Here is a 24,000-nt window from a genome sequence, read left to right on the forward strand (position 1 = left end):
AAAGAAATTATACCAATCATTCTGAAAGGAAATCTTAATACTGAGTGAACAAAGAAGGATTAGCAGAATTTTTTAGAAAAGCTCTAAGAATAAAGTAACTTGGAACAATAGCAGAACATAGCATGCAGAAGAACCACCCACAAACACACAAACAAATCTACATGATATTAATAGCCTCAGAGATATAGAGAAAATATTGCAATGAACTAAGAACAGTGTGTGTGTATTTTAGAAATTTTGTTACATAATTTAAAAGAATAGAGTTAGAAGAAAAAAATGAGTAAATATCCCACGAAAGTGGATAAATATAAATAGAGATGAGGAAATAAGTGATAAAAAGCAGAAAAGTTAGAGGATCAGTCCAGGAAGTCCATCTGAATGACAGGAGTTCTAGAAAGAGAAAATGAAATGTCGAAAATGATGAAATAAATACAAGAATAATGGGTCAGCAGGATGGCAGACTAGGAAGCCCCATGCCAGAAAAATCAAATAAATCACTACAGAATGACTAAAATAACTTTATAGAAGCTTTGGAAATGAGTCAAAGATTTACAGTGACTAAGCAAATACCCAATCAAGAAAAAGCATTACAAACATTAAGATATTTCATAGCATTTTTACTTGCAGTTTCCCACCCTCACCCCAGTGTGGTGAAGCACAGTCAGGAGGAATCAGCCCATTTTTAGTTTCTCTTCCTTAGGATGGAAGGAACAGAGTAGAACTTGTTTGGAATGTTCTAGCCTGTTTCTGGGCTGAAGGAGGACTGGTGTGTGTCTCACCTGACCCAAGGCTCAGAAGAGAGATGGAAATACAGTTTAGATTCCAGGCTAGAAACCAAAGAAATAGTGGTGAGCACCATAAAAACTGCAGGGAACTGCTGATCCACAGACCCCAGGGGGAAAACAATGTGGACTGAGAAATACAATAGAAAAATCTAAGGCCCCAAAATAAAGCTGGTGAGAAACCTTTGGGAAATTAAGACGTTTCACCAGGGGACATAAAACAAAAATAAACAAATGGGACCTAATGAAACTTAAAAGCTTTTGCACAGGAAAGGAAACCATAAACAAGACAAAAAGACAACCTAAAGAATCAGAGAAAATATTTGCAAATGATGCAACTGACAAGGGATTACTCTCCAGAATATACAAACAGCTCATACAGCTCAATATCAAAAGAAACAAACAACCCAATCAAAAATAGGCAGATCTAAAAAAACATTTCTCCAAAGAAGACATACACATGGCCAAACAACACATGAAAAGGTGTTCAACATTGCTAATTATTATAGAAACCCAAATCAAAACTACCATGAGGTGTCACCTCACACTGGTCAGAATGGCCAACATCAAAAAGTCTATAAATAATAAATGCTGAAGAAGGTATGGAGAAAAAGGAATCCTCCTACAGTGCTGGTGGGAATGTAAATTGGTACAGCCACTGTGGAAAACAGTATGGAGGTTCCTTAAAAAAACTAAACATAGAGCTATCATATGATCCAGCAATCCCACTCCTAGGCATATATCTGCAGAAAGACATAATTTGAAAAGATAAATGCATCCCAATGTTCATAGAAGTACTATTTACAATAGCCAAGACATGGAAGCAACCTAAGTGTCCATCAATAGATGAATGGATAAAAAAGATATGATAAGTGTGTGTGTGTGTGTGTGTGTATAATGAAATATTACTCAGCCAAACAAAAGAATGAAATAATGCCATTTGTAGAAACATGGATGGACCTAGAGATTGTCATAAGTAAAGCAAGCTAGATGGAGAAAGACAGATATCATTTGATATTACTTATATGTGGAATCTAAAACAGTGATACAAATGAACTCATTTACAAAACAGAAATAGACTCACAGACATAGAAAACGAACTTATTGTTACCAAAGGGGAAAGGGTGGGAGAGGAGGGATAAATTAGGAGTTTGTGGTTAAAATATACACACTACTATATATAAAATAGATAACAAGAACCTACTGTATAGTACAGGCAACTATACTCAATATATTGTAATAACCTATAATGGAAGTAAATGTAAAAAAAGAATATATATATATATATCTATATATATATATATATATATATATCTAAATCACTTTGCTGTATACCTGAAATTAACACATTATAAATCAACTATATTTCAATAATTTTTTTTTAAAGTACCTGGGAAAAACTGAAAGAAATGAAAAGCCACACATACACTGACCCAGACAGACTGCCTGCTCAGAAAAGACCCAAGAAGACCTTAAGCATTCACCCTGAGCTGAACTCAAGGCTCAGGAGTTCAATAAATAATAAGAATCTTCCACGCAAGTCTGCAAAGACTGGAAAAGGTGGCCATTTTACAAATGTCTAATTTTCAACAATCAATCACAAGGCATACAAAAGAAATAGGGAAACAAGGCCCATTCAAAGGACAAAAAATAAATCCCCTGAAACCATCTCTGAAGAAACACACATATCAGCCTTACTAGACAAAGATTTTAAAACAACTGTTTTAAAATTCGCTCAAAGAGACAAAAGAAAAATATAGACAAAGAACTAAAGGAAATAAGGAAAACAATATATGAATAAAATAAGAATATCAACAAAGACATAGAAATAATACAAAAGAATCAAACAGAATTCAGGGGGGCAGAAAAATAAAATAACCAAATTGAAAAAGTTCACTGGAGAGGTTCAAAAGTAGACATTAACAAAAAGAAAGCAGAATCAGCAAAAGTTAAAGACAGCCCATTTGGAATAATTGAGTCTGAGAAACAAAATGAAAAGAGAATGAAGATAAGTGAACAGAGACTAAGAAACTTATGAGATACCATCAAATGCACCGATATATGCATCATGGTAGACCCAGAAGGAGAAGAGAGAAAGGAGCAGAGAGGTTATTTGAACAAATAATGGCTGAACATCCCAAATTTGAGGAAATACATAAATTTGCAAATCAAAGAAGCTCTGTGAACTCCAAGGAAGATAAACAAAATCAGACCCATATTGAAAGACATTATAAATAAACTGTCAAAAGCCAAAAACAAGGAGAGCACCTTGAAAGCCAAAAGAGAAAAGTGACTCATCACATACAAAGCATTTTCAATATGACAATAAGCAGATGTATCAGCAGAAACTTTATAAACCAGAAGGCAGTGGGATGATATATTTAAAGTGCTGAATAATTTTTTTTAAACTGTCAACTGAGAATTCTATATTTAGTAAAACTATCTTTGATAGTCAATTTTATGTGTCAGTTTAGGCCATGGTACCCAGATATTTGGTCACACATTATTCTAGATGCTTCTGTGAAAGTATATTTTAGATAAGAGTAACACTTAGCCAGTAGACCATGAGTAAGGATATTATATAATAAAATAAAGACAATAAAGACATTATATAATAAAATAAGGACATTATATAACAAAATAAAGACATTATATAATAAAAGGGTCGATTCACCAAGAAGATATAATAATTATAAACACACCTGTGCCAAACATCAGATTTACAAAATATATGATGCAAACGTTTACAGAATTGAAAGCAGAAATAAACATCTCTGCATTAAATAGTAGGAGACTTCAGTGCCTCACTTTCAATATAGGATAGAACAACAAAGAGATCAATAAGTAAACAAAAGAGTCGAACAAAACTATAGACCAATTGGACCTAAGAGACATATGCAAAACACTCTACCAACAACAGCAGAATATACATTTTTCTCAAGTTTACATGGGGCATGATCCAGGATATGCAATATGTTAGGTTGTAAGACAAATTTTAATAAATTTTAAAATATTAAAATCATACCAAGTATGCTTTCCAATCATAAGGAAAGAAAAGAAATCAACAGCACAAGGAAAACTGGAAAATTCACGAATATGTGAAAGTTAAATGGCACACTCTTAAACAGCCAATAAATCAAAGAAGAAATCACAATGGAAATTTTAAAATATCTTGAGACAAACAAAAATGAATACACAATATTTTAAAATGTATGGGATGCAGCAAAATCAGTGCTAAGAAGCAAATGTATGGCTGTAAATGATTACATTATAAAAGAAGAAAGGTCTCAAATAAACAACCTAACTTTATACTTTATGGAACTAGAAGAACAAACTAAACTTAAAGCTAGGAGAAGAAAGGAAATAATGAATATTATAATAGAAATAACCAAAACTGAATTATAAAAACAACAGAGAATGCCACTGAAAACAAGATTTGGTTCTTCAAAAAGATAAACAATATTGAGAAATCTTTATCTAGAAAGACTAAAGAAAAAAAAAGAGATAAGGATCAAATAACTAAAATCAGAAAACAAAGGGGACATTATTACAATTTTAGAAAAATAAAAAATATTATAAAAGAGTACTATAAACAATGGTATTCAAATAAATTGGATAACTTAGATGAAATGTTCAAATTCCTAGAAACATGCACCTACCAGCATTAAATCATGAAGAAACAGAATCAGTAATCAAAAACTTCCCAACATTTTCCCAAAAAAAGTCAAAGACCAGATGGCTCTACTAGTGAAGAAGAATAAACAGCAATCCTTCTCAAATTCTTCCAAAAAATTGAAGAGCAAGGATTATCTCCTAACTCCTATGAGGTTACATTAGCCTGATACCTAAGCCAGACAGAGAAACTATAAGAAATGAAAATGAATATCCCTTATGAATACTGATGTGAAAATCCTCAACAAAATACTAGAAAATTCAATTAAACAGCATATTAAAAATATTATACACCAAGAACAAGTAGGATTTATTCCTGGAATGAAAAAATGGCACAATATATGAAAATCAATGTAATACACATTAACAGAATGAAGGGGAAAAAACACACAATTATCTTAATCAATTCAGGAAAAAAATTGAAAAATTCAACACCCTTTGATGATAAAAACACCCAACAAACAGGGAATAGGAGGAAACTACCTCAACATAATAAAGGTATATAAGAAAAAAACACAGCTAACATCATATTCAATGTAAAACACTGAAAATTTTTCCTCTGAGATCAGAAATAAGAAAAGGATGCCCACTTTTGCCATTGTATTTAATATAGTACTGGAAGTCCTAGCCAGAGCATTTAGGCAAGGAAATGAATTAAAACACATGCAAATCAGAAAGGAAGAAATAAAATTTTCTCTCTTCATAGAGTACATGATCCTATATGCAGAAAACCCTAAAGATTTTACACATACACACACCCCATACTCACAAAATCCTGTCAGAATTAATAGACAAATTTAGCAAAATTACAGGATACAAAGCTAACACAAAAAGGAAATAAAGAAAACAATTCCATTTATAATAGTATCAAGAAGACTAAAGTATATAGAACAAACTTAACCAAGGAGGTGAGCAGCCTGTACACTGAAACCTTAATGTGTTGCTGAAAGAAATTAAAGATGACACAAATAAATGGAAAGATATCCTGTGTTTATGAACTTGAAGCCTTAATATTATTAAGCTACTATTCAAAGTAATCTACGAATTCAATGCAATCCCTATCTAAATCCAATTGTTCTCACACATACACCCCCATTTTAAAACTTACTACAAAGCTTTGGTAATCAAAACAGTGTGGCCCTGATATAAAGACAGACATACAGATCAATGTAAACAGAATAAAAGCCCAGATGTAAACTGCACACATGGTCAAATATCTTTCAATGAGGTTATCAGAACTATTCAATGGGGAAAGGACAATCTTTTCAACTGCATTCCTTATGCAAAAAAGTGGGTTTCTTACTTAACACCATATACAAAAATTAACCCCAAATGGATCAACAGTCTAAATATAAGAACTAAAACTATAAAACTCTTAGAGGAAAACACAGGGCAAAAAGTTTCATGACATTGGATTGTGCAATGACTTCTTGGTTATAACACCAAAAGCACATACGACACACACAAAAAACAAATAGCCTGTACTTCACCAAAATTTAAAACTTGTGCATCAAAAGTAAAAAGGCAACCACAGCATGGGAGAAAATATTTGTAAGTCATATATCTGATAAAGGATTGATATCCAGACTATATAAAAAATCATACAACTCAGCAGCAAATATCAAACAATCCAATTAGGAAATGGGAAAAGATATGAATAGACATTTTTCCAAAGAAGATATCCATACAGTAGATAAGCACAATAAAAAAAAATACCCAGGGAGGGACCTTCAAGATGGTGGAGGAAAAAAAAAAAAAAGATGGTGGAGGAGTAAGACATGGAGATCACCTTCCTACCCACAAGTACATCAGAAATACATCTACATGTGGAACAATGTCTACACAACACCTACTGAACACTGGCAGAAGATCTCAGACTTCCCCAAAGGCAAGAAACTCCCCATGTACCTGGGTAGGGCAAAAGAAAAAAGAAAAATCACACACAGAATAGGGATGGTATCTGCACCTCTGGGAGGGAGCTGTGAAGGAGGAAATGTTTCCACACACTAGGAAGCCCCTCCACTGTTAGAGACGGGGGGTGGGCGGGGGGAAGCTTCGGAGCCACAGAGGAGAGCACAGCAACAGGGGTTCAGAGGGCAAAGCAAAGAGATCCCCGCACAGAGGATCAGGGCTGACCAGCACTCACCAGCCTGAGAGGCCTGTCTGCTCACCCACCGGGGTGGGTGGGGCTGGGAGCTGAGGCTCGGGCTTCAGAGGTCAGATCCCAGGGAGAGGACTGGGGTTGGCTGCGTGAGCACAGCCTGAAGGGGGCTAGTGCACCACAGCTAGCCGGGAGGGAGTCCAAGAAAAAACCTGGAACTGCCTAAGGCAAGAGACCATTGTTTCAGGGTGCATGAGGAGAGTGGATTCAGAGCACAACCTAAACAAGCTCCAGAGACAGGCGCAAGCCACATTTATCAGTGTGGACACCAGAGACGGGGGCGTGAAATGCTAAGGCTACTTTTGCAGCCACCAAGGAGCCTGTGTGCAAAAACAAGTCACTAACCACACCTCCCCTCCAAGGAGCCTATGCAACCAGCCACTGCCAGGGTCCCGTGATCCAGGGACAACCTCCCCGGGAGAATACACAGCATGCCTCAGGTTGCTGCAATGTCACGCTGGCCTCTACAGCCAAAGGCTCTCCCTGCATTCTGTACCCCTCCCTCCCCCTGGCCTGAGTGAGCCAGAGCCACCTAATCAGCTGCTACTTTAACCCTGTCCTGTCTGGGTGGGAAACAGATGCCCTCAGGCGACCTACATGAAGAGGCAGTGCCAAATCCAAAGTTGAACCAAAGGAGCTGTGCGAACAAAGAAGAGAAAGGGAAATCTCTCCCAGCAGCCTCAGTGGCAGCAAGCAGATTGAATCTCCACAATCAACTTGATGTACCCTGCATCTGTGGAATACCTGAATAGAAAATGAATCATCCCAAAATTGAGGTGGTGGATTTTGGAAGCAACTGTAGACTTGGGGTTTGCTTTCTGCATATAATTTGTTTCTGGTTTTATGTTTGTCTTAGTTTAGTATTTACAGCTTATTATCACTGGTAGATTAGATTATTGATTTGGTTGCTCTTTTCCTTTTTTAAAAAAAAATATATATATACATATTTTTCCTTTTTCTCTTTTTGTGAGTGTGTATGCATATACTTCTTTGTGAGATTTTGTCTGTATAGCTTTGCTTTTACTATTTGTCCTGTGGTTCTGTCTGTCCATTTTTGTGGGTTTTTTTACTATAGTTTTTAGCACTTGTTATCTATTGGTGGATTTGTTTTCTGGTTTGGTTGCTCTCTTCTTTTTTCTTTCTTTCTTTTTTATTATGTTTTTTTTTTAATTTTTAATAATATTTTTCTTATTTTAATAACTTTATTTTCTTTCTTTCTTTCATTCTTTCTTTTTTTTCTCCCTTTTCTTCTGAGCCTTGTGGCTGACAGGGTCTTGGTGCTCCGGCCAGGTCTCAGGTCAGAGCATCTGAGGTGGGAGAGCCGAGTTCAGGACATTGGTCCACCAGAGACCTCATGGCTCCACGTAATAACAAATGGCAAACGCTCTCCCAGAGATCTTCATCTCAATGCTAGACCCAGCTCCACTCAAAGACCAGCAAGCTACAGTGCTGGACAGCCCATGTCAAACAACTAGCAAGACAGGAACACAACACCACCCATTAGCAGAGAGGATGCCTAAAATCATAATAAGGTCACAGACACCCCAAAACATACCACCGGACGTTGTCCTGCCCACCAGAAAGACAAGATCCAGCCTCATCCACCAAAACACAGACACCAGTCCCCTCCACCAGGAAGCCTACACAACCCACTTAACCAACCTTAGTGACTGGGGACAGACACCAAAAACAACGAGAACTATGAACCTGCATCTTGCGAAAAGGAGACCCCAAACACAGTAAGTTAAGGAAAATGAGAAGACACAGAAATACACAGCAGAGGAAGGAGCAAGGTAAAAACCCACCAGACCAAACAAATGAAGAGGAAAAAGACAGTCTACGTAAAAAAGAATTCACAGGGGCTTCCCTGGTGGCGCAGTGGTTGAGAATCTGCCTGCCAATGCAGGGAACACGGGTTCGAGCCCTGGTCTGGGAAGATCCCACATGCCGCGGAGCAACAAAGCCCGTGAGCCACAACTACTGAGCCTGCGCGTCTGGAGCTTGTGCTCCGCAACAGGAAAGGCCGCAACAGTGAGAGGCCCACGCACCGCGATGAAGAGTGGCCCCCGCTCGCCACAGTTGGAGAAAGCCCTCGTACAGAAATGAAGACCCAACACAGCCCAAAATAAATAAATAAATAAATAAATTTATTAAAAAAAAAAAAAGAATTCACAGTAATGATACTAAAACATGATCCAAAATCTTGAAAATAGAATGGAGAAAATATAAGAAACATTTTACATGGACCTAGAAGAACTAAAGAGCAAACAAACAAGGATGAACAACAAAATTAATGAAATTAAAAATTCTCTAGAGGGAATCAGTAGCAGAATAACTGAGGCAGAAGAACGGATAAGTGACCTGGACGATAAAATAATGGAAATAACTACCACAGAGCAGAATAAAGAAAAAAGAATGAGAAGAATTGAGGACAGTCTCAGAGACCTCTGGGACAAAAATAAACGCAACAACATTCGAATTATAGGGGTCCCAGAAAAAGCAGAGAAAAAGAAAGGGGCTGAGAAAATATTTGAAGAGATTATAGTTGAAAACTTCCCTAATATGGGAAAGGAAAGAGCCAATCACATCCAGGAAATGCAGAGAGTCCCATAGAGAACAAATCCAAGGAGAAACACGCCAAGGCACATATTAATCAAACTATCAAAAATTAAATACAAGGAAAAAATATTAAAAGCAGCAAGGGAAAAGCAACAAATAACATACAAGGGAATCCCCATAAGGTTAACAGCTCATCTTTCAGCAGAAACCCTGCAAGCCAGAAGGGAGTGGCAGGACAAATTTAAAGTGATGAAGGAAAAACCTACAACCAACATTACTCTACCCAGCAAGAATCTCATTCAGATTTGATGGAGAAATTAAAATCTTTACAGACAAGAAAAGCTAAGAGAATTCAGCACCACCAAACCAGCTTTACAGAAAATGCTAAAGGAACTTCTCTAGGCAGGAAACACAAGAGAAGGAAACGACCTACAATAACAAACCCAACACAATTAAGAAAATGGTAATAGGAACATACATATCGATAACTACCTTAAATGTAAATGGATTAACTACTCCAACCAAAAGACACAGACTGGTTAAATGGCTACAAAAACAAGACCTGTATATATGCTGTCTACAAGAGACCCACTTCAGACCTAGGGACACATACAGACTGAAAGTGAGGGGATGGAAAAAGATATTCCATGCAAATGGAAATCAAAAGAAAGCTGGAGTAGCAATTCTCACACCAGACAAAATAGACTTTAAAATAAAGACTATTACAACAGACAAAGAAGGACACTACAGAATGATCAAGGGATCAATCCAAGAAGAAGATATAACAATTGTAAATATTTATGCACCCAACATAGGAGCACCTCAATACATAAGGCAAATGCTAACAGCCATAAAAGGGGAAATCGACAGTAACATAATCATAGTAGGGGATGTTAACACCCCCCTTTCACCAATGGACAGATCATCCAAACAGAAAATAAATAAGGAAACACAAGCTTTAAATGATACATTAAACAAGATGGACTTAATTGATATTAATAGGACATTCCACCCAAAAACAACAGAATACACTCTCTTCTCAAGTGCTCATGGAACATTCTCCAGGATAGATCATATCTTGGGTCACAAATCAAGCCTTGGTAAATTTAAGAAAATTGAAATTGCATCAAGTATCTTTTCCAACCACAATGCTATGAGATTAGATATCAATTACAGAAAAAAATCTGTAAAAAATACAAACACACGAAGGCTAAACAATACACTACTAAATAACCAAGAGATCACTGAAGAAAACAGAGGAAATCAAAAACTACCTAGAAACAAATGACAATGAAAACAAGACAAACCAAAACCTATGGGAAGCATCAAAAGCAGTTGTAACAGGGATGTTCATAGCAATACAATCCTACCTCAAGAAACAAGAAACATCTCAAATAAACAACCTAACCTTAAACCGAAAGCAATTAGAGAAAGAAGAACAAAAAAACCCAATGTTAGCAGAAGGAATGAAATCATAAAGATCAGATCAGAAATAAATGAAAAACAAATGAAGGAAACAATAGCAAAAATAAATAAAACTAAAAGCTGCTTCTTTGAGAAGATAAACAAAATTGATAACCATTAGCCAGACTCATCAAGAAAAAAAGGGAGAAGACTCAAATCAAAAGAATTAGAAATGAAAAAGGAGAAATAACAACTGACAGTGCAGAAATACAAAGGATCATGAGAGATTACTACAAGCAACTATATGCCAATAAAATGGATAACCTGGAAGAAATGGACAAATTCTTAGAAAAGCACAGCCTTCTGAGACTGAACCAGGAAGAAACAGAAAATATAAACAGACCAATCACAAGCACTGAAATTGAGACTGTGATTAAAAATCTTCCAACAAACAAAAGCCCAGGACCAGATGGCTTCACAGGCGAATTCTATCAAACATTTAGAGAAGAGCTAACACCTATCCTTCTCAAACTCTTCCAAAATATTGCAGAGGGAGGAACACTCCCAAACTCATTCTACGAGCCCACCATCACCCTGTACCAAAACCAAAAAACAATGTCACAAACAAAGAAAAATACAGACCAATATCACATAGATGCAAAAATCCTCAACAAAATACTAGCAAACAGAATCCAACAGCACATTAAAAGGATCATACACCATGATCAAGTGGGCTTTATCCCAGGAATGCAAAGATTCTTCAATATACGCAGACAATCAATGTGATAAACCATATTAACAAATTGAAGGAGAAAAACCATACGATCATCTCAATAGACACAGAAAAAGCTTTTGACAAAATTCAACACCCATTTATGATAAATACCCTCCAGAAAGTAGGCATAGAGGGAACTTACCTTAACATAATAAAGGCCATATATGACAAACACACAGCCAACATCATTCTCAATGGTGAAAAATTGAAACCATTTCCACTACAATCAGGAACAAGACATGGTTGCCCACTCCACCACTATTATTCAATGTAGTTTTGGAAGTTTTAGCCACAGCAATCAGAGAAGAAGAAGAAGTAAAAGGAACCCATATTGAAAAAGAAGAAGTAAAACTGTCACTGTTTGCAGATGACATGATACTATACACAGAGAATCCTAAAGATGCCACCAGAAAACTACTAGAGCTAATCAATGAATTTGGTAAAGTAGCAGGATACAAAATTTATGCACAGAAATCTCTTGTATTTCTATACAAGAGTGAGGAAAAATCTGAAAGAGAAATTAAGGAAACACTCCCATTTACCACTGCAACAAAAATAATAAAATCCCTAGGACTAAACCTACCTAAGGAGACAAAAGACCTGTATGCAGAAAACTATAAGACACTGTTGAAAGAAATTAAAGATGGTACAAACAGAAGGAGACACATACCACGTTCTTGGATTGGAAGAATCTACACTGTGAAAATGATGGTACTCCCCAAGCAATCTACAGATTCAATGCAATCCTTATCAAACTACCAATGGCATTTTTTACAGAACTAGAACAAAAAATTCACACTTTGTATGGAAACACAAAAGACCCAGAATAGCCAAAGCAATCTTGAAAGAGAAAAATGGTGCTGGAGGAATCAGGCTCCCAGACTTCAGACTATACTACAAAGCTACAGTAATCAAGACAGTATGGTACTGGCACAACAACAGAAATATAGATCAATGGACCAGGATAGAAAGCCGAGAGATAAACCCAAGCACATATGGGCACCTTATCTTTGATAAAGGAGGCAAGAATATACAATGGAGAAAAGCCTCGTCAATAAGTTGTGCTGGGAAAACTGGACAACTACATGTAAAAGAATGAAATTAGAACACTCCCTAACACCATACACAAAAATAAACTAAAATGGATTAAAGACCTAAATGTAAGGCCAGACACTATAAGACTCGTAGAGGAAAACATAGGCAGAACACTCTATGACATAAATCACGGCAAGGTCCTGTTTGACCCACCTCCTAGAGAAAGGGAAATAAAAAGAAAAATAAACAAATGGGACCTAGTGAAACTTAAAAGCTGAAGAAAAAAAGCTTAAAAGCTTTTGCACGGCAAAGGAAACCATAAACAAGACAACCATCAGAATGGGAGAAAATATTTGCAAAGGATGCAACAAGGTTTTTTCTCCAAAATATACAAGCAGCTCATGCAGCTCAATATCAAAAAAACAAACAACTCAATCCAAAAATGGGCAGAAGACCTAAAGAGACATTCTGTAAAGAAGATATACCGATTGCCAACAAACACATGAAAAGATGCTCAGCATCACTAATCATTAGAGAAATGCAAATCAAAACTACAATGAGGTATCACCTCACACCAGTCAGAATGGCCATCATCAAAAAATCCACAAACGATAAATGCTGGAGAGGTTGTGGAGAAAAGGGAACCCTTTTGCACTGTTGGTGGGAATGTAAATTGATATAGCCACTATGGAGAACAGTACGGAGGTTCCTTAAAAAGCTAAAAATAGAACTACCATACGACCCAGCAATCCCACTACTGGGCATATACCCTGAGAAAACCATAATTCAAAGAGAGTCATGCACCACAGTGTTCACTGCAGCTCTATTTACAATAGCCAAGACATGGAAGCAACCTAAGTGTCCATCGACAGATGAATGGATAAAGATGTGGCACATATATACAATGGAATATTACTCAGACATAAAAAGTAACGAAATTGAGTTATTTGTAGTGAGGTGGATGGACATAGAGTCTGTCATACTGAGTGAAGTAAGTCAGAAAGAGAAAAACAAATACCGTATGCTAACACATATATATGGTATCTAAAAAAAAAAAAAAGTGGTCATGAAGAACCTAAGGGAAGATGAGAATAAAGATGCAGACCTGCTAGACAATGGACTTGAGGACACGGGGAGGGGGAAGGGTAAGCTGGGACAAAGTGAGAGACTGGCATGGACATGTATACACTACCAAATGTAAAATAGATAGCTAGTGGGAAGTAGCCGCATAGCACAGGGAGATCAGCTCAGTGCTTTGTGTCCCCCTAGAGGGGTGGGATAGGGAGCGTGAGAGGGAGACACAAAAGGGAGGAGATATGGGGATATATGTATACGTATAGCTGATTCACTTTGTTATAAAGCAGAAACTAACACACCATTGTAAAACAATTATACTGTAATAAAGATGTTAAAAAAAGATGCTCAACATCACTAATGATTATGGAAAGGCAAATCAAAACCACAATGAAATATGACCTCACAGCCACTAGGATGGCTACTACTACTACAACAATAATAACAGAACAACAACAGCAGAAAATAACCAGTGTTAGTCAGTATGTGGAGAAATTCAAATTCTTGTGCACTATTATTGAGAATGTAGAATGTTACAGCCACTGTGGATAAAAGTATGGTAGTTCCTCAAAAAAGTAAAATAAAATTATCATATGATCCAGAACTTCCACCTCTGGGTATACACACAAAACTGAAAGCAGGGTCTCAAAGAGATATCTGTACACCCATGTTCACAGAAGCATTATTCACAATAGCTGAAATGTAGAAGCAACCCAAGTTTCAATTGACAAATGAATGGATAAAAATGTGGTACTTATAATGGAATATTATTCAACCTTAAAAAGAAAAAATTCTTAGATGTTACAACATGGATGAACTTTTACGACCCTATGCTAACTAAAATAATCCAGTCACAAAAGGACAAATATTGTATAATTCCGCTTTTATGAGATACCCATAGTAATCATACCCATAGGAATTCTAGAGACAGAAAGTTGAATGGTGATTTCCAAGAGCTGGGAGGAGGGGAGAATTGGGAATTATTGTTTAATGGGTATAGTGTTTCAGTTGAAGGATATGAAAAGGTTCTGCAAATGGATGGTCATGATGGTTACACAATAATATAAATATGCTTAATGTACAGTTAAGATGGTTAAAATGGTATGTTCTGTGTTATATATATTTACCATCAAAATAATACAAGAGAAATATAAATACATGAGGGATATAAATTTTCAGATTAAAAAGCCACAATAAATTGAATTGAAAGAAAATCTACACAAGCAAACAAAAAAATATCTGAGCCAAATCACTGTGAAATTGCAGAACACCTAGTACAAAGATAAAATGCTGAAAGTTTCTAGTCAGAAGAGAAAAACAATGAACAGAAGTTCACGTACATCAGACTGAGACCTGAATGGCAATGGACTTCTCAAAGGTAGCACTGGAAGCTAGAAGACAATAAAATAATTCTGAGAAAATTCTGAAGGTTCTACACAGTTAAATCATCAATCAAACATAAATGTAGCATAAAGACATGTTTAGACTTTCAAGGTTTTAAAAAATTTACCTCCTATAATTTCCCAGTAAACTAATGGAGAAAGCACTGCATTAACATAAGAAAATAAAACAAGAAAGAACAAGATATAGAATCCTGGAAACAAGGCATAGAACACACAACACAGCATAGAAACAAATGAATTCTCGGGATCACAATTGAAGTGATGTACCAAGATGACAGCTGTTAAGAACAAGTTTAGAAAGCAAGCAGTCCTGATTAAATCAGCAAATTAAGGGCTCAAGCAGAAGTATCTTGAAAATATATATATGTGGGTGTGCTTGGTGATAGTGGAGGTTTGACTCTTATGAGGTTTCCAAACAAGTTTTTAAAAAATAGTATAAGAAAGCAAACATAGCCTAATATATTGTGTGATTCAGCTGTAAGTAGTATTTACATAGCCATAATAATAAAAATAATAAAAATTAATTAACCCCCAAATAGTGATAATATAATTCTATTGGGGGAAAAGAGGAGGGGACATGTTAAGAGTATGTATTAGGGAGGATTTATAAGATAATTAAACCTCTATCTTTCACAGTAGAAATTGTATATAATATCTAAAATTGAAAAAGAAATTTTAGCAGAATAAGCATATTACTTGGAAATATAAAAGTAAATAACAGAAGAGTCATTAATAATTATTAAATGATTATTGCCTTGGGGTAGCAAGAAGAGTGAGTGGGGAGGTATGGAGCATGGAACTATTATTTTTCTGTCATTTCATTTTGGTTTATAAACCTAGGTTCATTTTGGTTTATGAACCCAGTTCAATAACTGGATTAAAATAAAATTACTTTTAAATAAAAGATGCAGAGCTTTAGGAAATATATAAAGTACATGAACCTCATAAAGAAGTGAGGAAATAACAAACAAAGCCTGACAAATGAGGATCTGGTAGAGTTCGACCAGTTCACATACACAGAAGAAAAAAAAATTCAATAAGGATAAAGACACTACCATGAATTTTTAAAAAGGAAAAAAAATCAAATATTTCAGAATTAAAAGGATGGAGGGAGGGGAAATGGGAAATTGCTGTTTAAAGATTATAAAATTCCAGTTAAACAAGATGGAAAAGTCCTAGAGATCTGCTGTACAACACTGCCTATAGCTAACAATACTGTATTGTGCACTTAAAAATCTGTTAAGAGGGTAGGCCTCATACTAAGTGTTCTTATCACAAAAATGTTTAAAAGGTTTAAGAGAAACCTTGAGAAAAGTTATAAGACCTTCAAGTTATTTTACAAAACTGGTTTTATGATTCTTCTGTGAAAGACAGAGGTAAAGAAAAGAATATCATCTGATCATAACACATTTTATCAGAAGAAATTCTGCAAAAACAAAAACAGGTACACAAATGATGACCAAAATTTTATTAACAATAAAATGTATTTTTGTGTACAAAAAATAATTATCTTCAAAGCCTGAAGGACATTTAATATCATTTTAACTGAAATAATTTATATTAATTAATCTGATACTTGACAGATTTCCTGAAGGAGGTAACATACTGGCACAGCCATATGGTAACAAAACTATCAATTCAATATGGTTCTTGCTAATACTTATTTCTCCTAATTCCCAACTTCTACTCAAAATCAGGTCCTTCATATCCATGAAACAACTTTCTGCATATATATATTTATAAACTACTGAAAGAGATATGGATATTTTATCTAGAAGTCTCAACATGTATTTCATGGAGTCATATTTATAGTTCAAAATTAACATGCCCAAAGTCTAACAAATTTAATTACTCTTCATCAAAATATGTTCATTAAATATAGTTTTAAAATTCATATAACTAACCTTTTTGAATGAGATGTCTTGGTTTTCCTGTTTTTAATTTATATAAAATAGAAGAAACATGTTTTCTCTGTTCACTAGAATATTTTAAATCAACAGGAGAATGTATATTCTGTGGAAACAAAATAAAAGCAATGACAACAATGATAATATCTCATATATGTTTTAGAGTTCTCAAAGAACCCTCACATGTATTATAATACATTATCATAATTGACTTTTATTTAAAAAACAACAGCAGAAACCTGTGAGGTAGGCAGAGTTAAGAAAAGATGAAAAGAGTTCCATTATGTATGATTCTGATAAATTATCTTTCTATTAAGAGTTAATGATATACTTTGGACAATGCTCTAAGGGAAATTGAGGGGAAGGGGGACCTGTCAGGAGGGTGCCATGACAAAAGGAATCAGAGGGGAGGAGAAATAAGGAATAAACAAAGAGAAGCAAGATAATGTTGCCCAGGAAGCCTGATGGAAGATTCAGAGTAAGAAAGGAGGGACAAAATTATTTCACAGAACACTAAAAGATAGTAAAATAGGTAGAAATAAATGGGGCCAGAATTATCACAGGCCTTAAAAGTACAAATGGATCAGATATGTGTGGAAGGAATAATAAGTAGAATATTGATAAGGAGCTTTGTGGAAAGCAGAGGCACTGTCAGATGTAAACTATACAATGTCTGTAAACTGGTTGGGGATGTTTTAATAATTGATACTGTGTTATCTCTCTTTCTCTTCACAGACCATTCAGGATTGGTACAGAGGAACCAGGTCAATCAGGAATCCAGGCTCTTTCAAAAATGTATCATCTCTATCTTACTGCATCATCTACATGGCTTCCAGCCTCAAGATTTACTCATGAGTCAAGATAGCTACTAGAGCACCAAACAAACACCATGTCTATATTTCAGTCAGCAAGATGGAGGAAAGGATAAAATGACAAAAGGACACAGGCCATGTGTCTTAAGGAACTTTCCCAGAGGCCCTTCCAATAATTTCTGTTCATAAATCACTGATCTCCCACAGCTAAAAAGGAGAGAGTAAGAAATGCAGCCTTTTTACTAGGTACTTTACTTCCTGGAGCAAAATGGTGGGTCTGTTACCAAGAAAGAAGAGAAGGACAGATATTTGTAGGCAACTAACAGTCTGCTACAGGAAATAAAAAAATCAGAATCTTGGGAAGGGATATATGTTTGTATTTGGAAAAACTTTCCCAGGATATTATGCTTTCCTTGATGAGAACCACTGGTCTAAATTCTGAAGATTCACAAATATATATCCTCAGATAGATCTCTTTTCTGAGATGCTTGGTTCTGTATATTTGTTTATGGAATACCTGTACAGTGCTTACCATTTGCCATTATTTTAAGCTCTTTATAGATATTAATTTATGTAATACTCATAACCACCATGAGCTGTGTTCTTTCACCCTGGAAAATCTCACAGACACAACATACTCAAGAGATTTGAAGTCATATCTTTCCTCTAAACCTATTAATACTTATTTCTAGTTGTGGTGACTAGCATTACCTTCATCCAAGGGGAGAAAAGTCACATAAATTCTCTAACATGTGATAGCTGACAGAATTTTTAAACAGAATTTTTTTTTCATATTTCCCCTGCCTTGACTGTCCACTTATCCAAACCTCCTTTACTCTACAATTTAGAAGAAACACTTGGATATGTGTCCTAGTCCCCTGTACTTTTTATGCCCAAATTCCTACACCATATAATACAGACATATTTAATTAAATATCCTTGAGTTTATTTTGATCTTTTAAATTTTATATGTAATGTCCTCTAATTGATTTTTTGAAAACATAGTCTCTATGCAGTGACTCATTGTGCAAGAATTTTTTAATGCTTATGATAGGTACTAGGTATTATCTCATCCTGGAATGAACCTGTTTTTATTCTTCTCTAAAAAATCCTTCACTATAACTCTTACACAACACTATTTTCAGTCTTTACATGACAAAAATATTACTTTTTGCTAGAAAGACAAATAAATAGCTACTTTTGAGTTAACCTATTCTCTCTATATTTAGAAAATTTTTAAGGTTTTCAAGAATAAATATAATAATACACTATCAAAACATGACAATATTTTAAATAATGCTGTTTCTATTTTCATTTGGGCTCAAATCTTACTATTAAAATATGACAAAAAATGTACACCACTGTTTTGCAATCAAATCTGTAACAATCAGTTCTAAATGCTTTTTCAACCTCAAATTTATCCATCAATCTTCTTCAGGCCATATCATCATTCTTATATCTTCTTACTTCTATGAATTTTGCTCTATTTTGGTAACTACTCTCTGTCTTTCCCTCCTGACAATGTAATTCATATGTTAAAAATCACCTCAAATTCTACTTCAATCATAGAAATGGACCCTTTCTGTGCTCTAGATCTCATACTTATATTCTCCTCATGAGAAAATAATGAAAGTGGAATGAAAGGATATGTTCAACAATTCTGTTTCTACTAGTACTTATTTCTTTACCCCCCCCAAAAGAATAAGGAAATTTTTTTAAAGGTATATATCTATCTGTCAAATCTGAGTATCCAGACTCTATCACAAATAAAGTTAATTTGCAGAATCATGAAATTTAAAAGCCTCCAAGTCAAATCAATAGCTAGCTAGTTCCTTTTAGAAATATATTTTCTTTAGTTTGCCCACTTAGCCTTTTTTATGTACTATCAACATATCATTGTTTGTCATCATTTAAAATAATTTTCCCTTCCTTGACTTTTATAAAAGAAGAACCATGACAAAGGGTGCATATATGATAGTGAAACAAATCTATAGAAGAATGATCATAGTGTCTAAAGCCCTAAATGAACTGAGGCTTATACAAGCTGCCAACATAAAGAAAATGGGATGTTTGTTTTATGCACTGTAAGAAAAAAAAAAGAAAGGATGTGCCCATTTATTGATTGATCTTCAAAATCACAGAGAAAACAAGTTATGACAACACTGGAGAAAATCTAATATCTTGTTTTCAATAACGGAAAGGATATTCTATTAACTAAAGTGCCTTAAATTTAACACTGGTCTTCAATAATTTAGGAAAACATTTAAAGGATTTTTGGTAGCATTTAGAAAAGAAATAATCACCAAGGAGCAATATATATTGAAAATAAACTAATTTACATCAGATATAATTTTATTTTTAACAAGGTCAGAATTAACTCAGGTTCAAATATCCTTGATATGATAAACCTGCATTTCAGCAACATGTTTGATAAACACTTTCACTACTTATGGAAAGACAGTATGATTAGGTGGAGATCAAAGATGTTGAGTTATCACATGGAAAAGAGTAAGGATTAGTAAAATGATGCCAACCTGAAGGGAGATCTCTAATGTCTTGATATGTGGACATGTTCTTAGCCCTATGCTGATCAATAGTTATATGAATGATGTGAATAAAAATATAAAGAAAATGCTTATCAAATTTTCAAAGGGAGTGGTAAAAGAACAAAATCAGTTAATACTGGACAAATTTAAAAGATTATTAATAGACTGGAGCAATGGGTCAAATTGAATAGATGAATGTTAATAGGAATAAATATTGCAGTTGGGCAAAATGAATTTAATCACTACAATAATATGATTTAAAAACATGAATGATAAAAAATATTTTAGTCAAGAGTAAATTAAAATTCCACTGTGTGATGACTTTATGCTGTATAAGCATTCCATCTAGAATGAGGTAAATGGCAATCTTACCATATTCATTTCTGAACCATAGCTGAAGTACTGTTTCAGGTCAGAGCAACATATTTTCAGATGATTATAGTTAACCTGGAACATGAAAAGAAAGGAGCCTACTTACTGAATTATTTTTAAAGTAAGCCCTATGTAAATAAGCCACGTATAAATCTAGTGTAGAGAAGAGATAACAAAGAGATCCGGGCTTCTCACATCCTCCAACTGCCATCTTCCTCATCTTGTAAAATGATACCATTCTCTTATTCAAACCATAAAAATTTAGGATTTCATCTCTATTTTATCCTTTTTCTGAAACACTTTATCTAAGTCATCAGCAAATCTTGGCAATTCTACCTCCTGAATCTATTTCAAATCTTTCACTTCTCTCTGTTTTCACTTTACTTCTCTAGTGTAAGCTATAATCATCCCTTCTAAACAGAAATAGCTTCTTATTGGTCTCTGTCTTAACCCTAGCTGTTACAAGATATATTTGTATTTGTCAAAAGGTAAATATGATCATGTTTCTCTTTAGCTTTAAAATCCCATAATGGCTGTCCAAGGTGTTCAGTCCTTACTATGAGGTACAAAAACCCAGCAAAATATGGCCCTTGACTACACAATCAAACACATCTTGTGTGCTACTCAACTTTGTTCACTATACTTCTGCCACACTGGATTTCATTCAGTACCTTGAACCCAACTCAACTAAAACAAGTTACTGCACACCTCAGATCCTTGTGTAAGCTCTTCCCTCTGCCTAGAACACTCTCCTTCCTATACTTTGCATGGCTAGCTTCCCATCCTTTAGGTCTTAATTGTAAATATTATCTCCTCAGATAAAAGCATTCTGTGACAATCCTATGAGAAGTGGGCATCCTCCTATTATTCCCTATTTCAGCACCTTATATATTTAATTCATAACATTTATCACAATTTTGTTTGTTACATTTTTTTTTCCTTAGAACCTAGCCCACAAGGGGCTAATGACTTCGTTTATCTTGTTTACTCAAAGCCAGGAATGGTCCCTGGCACTCAGCAGATACTCAATAATTATTTGTTACATGTTGAATGAATAGTACTAAAGAGAAGTGCTAGAAGGAATGAGTGAAGGTTTAGGAACTTCGGCTAACATAAAATAATATAATATAAACTTCATTTTTTGGAAAGCATCTAACAACTAGACATAATTTTAAAATAAATTTCTAACTTATATTTTTTAAAGGACTCCACCCCAAGTAACACTTTTCAATATTCTATTCTTTCATTCCCTATATTTTTCATACTCTATGGTTACTCCAAAGCATTTCACTGAGCAACCCTTTACAATTATCCTATCCCCTTCTTCTAAGCTCTTTATCATGTACATCAACACAGATTCTCTAAATTTCCTGAAGCATCTTTTACTTTATCATTTCTCAATACCCATAAAAAAACATAAACATAACCATCTGATATGAATAATTATGCATTTATTCAGGCACATGTCTCTATCTACCTACATCACAATGACAATGAAAGAACTCTTCTTTGATGGTATTGAGTGGAGAAGCTAAGAAAAAATCATCTATAAGAGGTATGGAAATAGGGAGAGATAATCTGTATATGATTAAATATCATTCAATCATAATGAGAAAAAAAAATTCTCAGAGTACTACTGAAAATTGGAATAGATTAACTGAGGATCTATGGAGCTTCCTGTAATTGACAAACCAAACAAGTACATGGTTGTAAAATATCAGATGGATGACTGGACTAGATATTTAATTATCCAAAGAGAAATGATAATTTATCATTTAATACTAAGGAGTGGTGACAGTGGTAACAATTTCCTCAATCTCCTTTCTAGACCAAGGGTAAATAATTTATGTCAAATTTTCTGTCTTTGAAAATCAAGATTCCTTTTCAACCCTTAGTGGTTTGAGTTTCTAAACTTAGCCTAGTTAGTGTTCTGAAGATTGTTTGGTTTTGTTTTCACATTATATATTATGCAAATCAGAGTCCTTTGACTTTAAAGGAAATTATAAGTCTTTGGTCAAAGCATATTGTTAACAGAGACTCATTATTATGTTATCTATTTATCCCTGTACTATCTATACTATCCTATAACCGAGCAAGCATTTGTTTTGTCTATATTATATATTATTCATTGTAAGTAGTCTCCATTTCAAGGATGATTCCAAAAACCTCCTTAGAATCACAGCCAAGACACCAGCCCCTTGGTATCCTACCCCATTTGTTGTTTTTGTTGTTTCTGTTGCCTTTCCTCTTCTCAGCCAAGACATCATCTTTAAAAGTGCTAATCCAGATCTTAGGTCTTCTATACAATACTCAAAGAGGTAACTTTAGGAGTATGCTAAAACCGAAACTAAAAAAAGTTGTTCTTTTATGTCTGAATGAAAACCTGTTAGCTCTAGTGTTTGACTACACACCCTCTCATTAACTTAGCAAGCAAAGCCTTCACCAGAGAGGAGGCTAATGTATAGTGATCCATGTATTGCAAGGTCCACTTGATCTCTGCTTTAAAGAATAAGTGTTAGTTAGCAGGAAAAACCATGGAGGAAGGGGCATCGTTTAAGGTAAAAATTTTATGAGGAAAATGTTACTTTTTAAGATAGTCCCCCTTTAAGCAACTGGCAGGTTTAACTGATATTTGAAAAATTGTTACTACCTTGTATTTGATCCCAATCTTACTTTATCTTAACAATGAAGCCTAGAAATGAAGTGATAATATTCTTGATATGGGGAAGAGAATTCACAAAGGATGACCTGGATAAACAAACACAGGAGAAACCTAGTAGATATAGAAAGAAATGTGGCATTTCTCTTCTATACAAAAAAGTAGCCACAGGAAATGAGGATGGCTGAAATTATATTTTGCTGCAATTGTCCAGTTAAAGAACATGTGGGAAAAAAGCATCATAGGAAGATATGCTCCCTCAGTTTAAGAATGATTAAAGTCTAAGTTCTATCCTCACCAAGATTAGAGGTGTCAATGAGTAAATCATTGAGGCCCACTCTTTGCTATATGACACCGGTAATACAGCAACTGCTTAGTAGTAGTGGTTGTCAAACCCAGTAAAAAAGAGATGCTGCAAACTTCCAGAGTTTAGATAAGTTACAATTTCAAGTTCAGAGAACACAACAGTAGTTCATAAATAGTAATAATTGACAGTAGGCAGAGTAATGAAAGTAAAGGGCATGAGGAAATTTTGGAGTATACAAGTTTATGTTTCTTTGAAAAATCTCTCCAGAAATGTATTTGATTACTATTTACATGACAATGCAATTCTATTCATAATCCTTTTAAAAATATATTTTTTACATTGTCTAATAGACAACATATTATATAGTAATAATTGTAAATAATTCTGTATCTTGTTTGCCTAAGGATCACATTTTAAAAAAGAGTGTAACTCTACATAATCGATATAATTTTGTTCATAACTTTCAAGCACTTATTGCCTTCTACCTTATGTAATAGTTAAGTACATTTTTCATCCCTAGAAGAAATTATTC

At 34.7% G+C, this 24,000-nt stretch overlaps 1 protein-coding gene across 2 annotated transcripts in view; it reads right to left on the reverse strand.

Annotated features, from left to right (window-relative positions):
- The window catches only part of LRRIQ3 (leucine rich repeats and IQ motif containing 3), a 198,743-nt gene that overhangs the window by 49,286 nt on the left and 125,457 nt on the right, over positions 1-24,000 (reverse strand). For both annotated transcript variants that reach the window (XM_007182950.2, XM_028166711.1), the window contains exon 5: positions 16,770-16,878. In XM_007182950.2, the coding sequence (XP_007183012.2) occupies positions 16,770-16,878 (109 nt within the window). The remainder of the gene's footprint in view (positions 1-16,769; positions 16,879-24,000) is intronic.

Source organism: Balaenoptera acutorostrata, chromosome 1 (genome assembly GCF_949987535.1).
Source record: "Balaenoptera acutorostrata chromosome 1, mBalAcu1.1, whole genome shotgun sequence".
Taxonomy (NCBI): Eukaryota; Metazoa; Chordata; class Mammalia; order Artiodactyla; family Balaenopteridae; genus Balaenoptera; species Balaenoptera acutorostrata.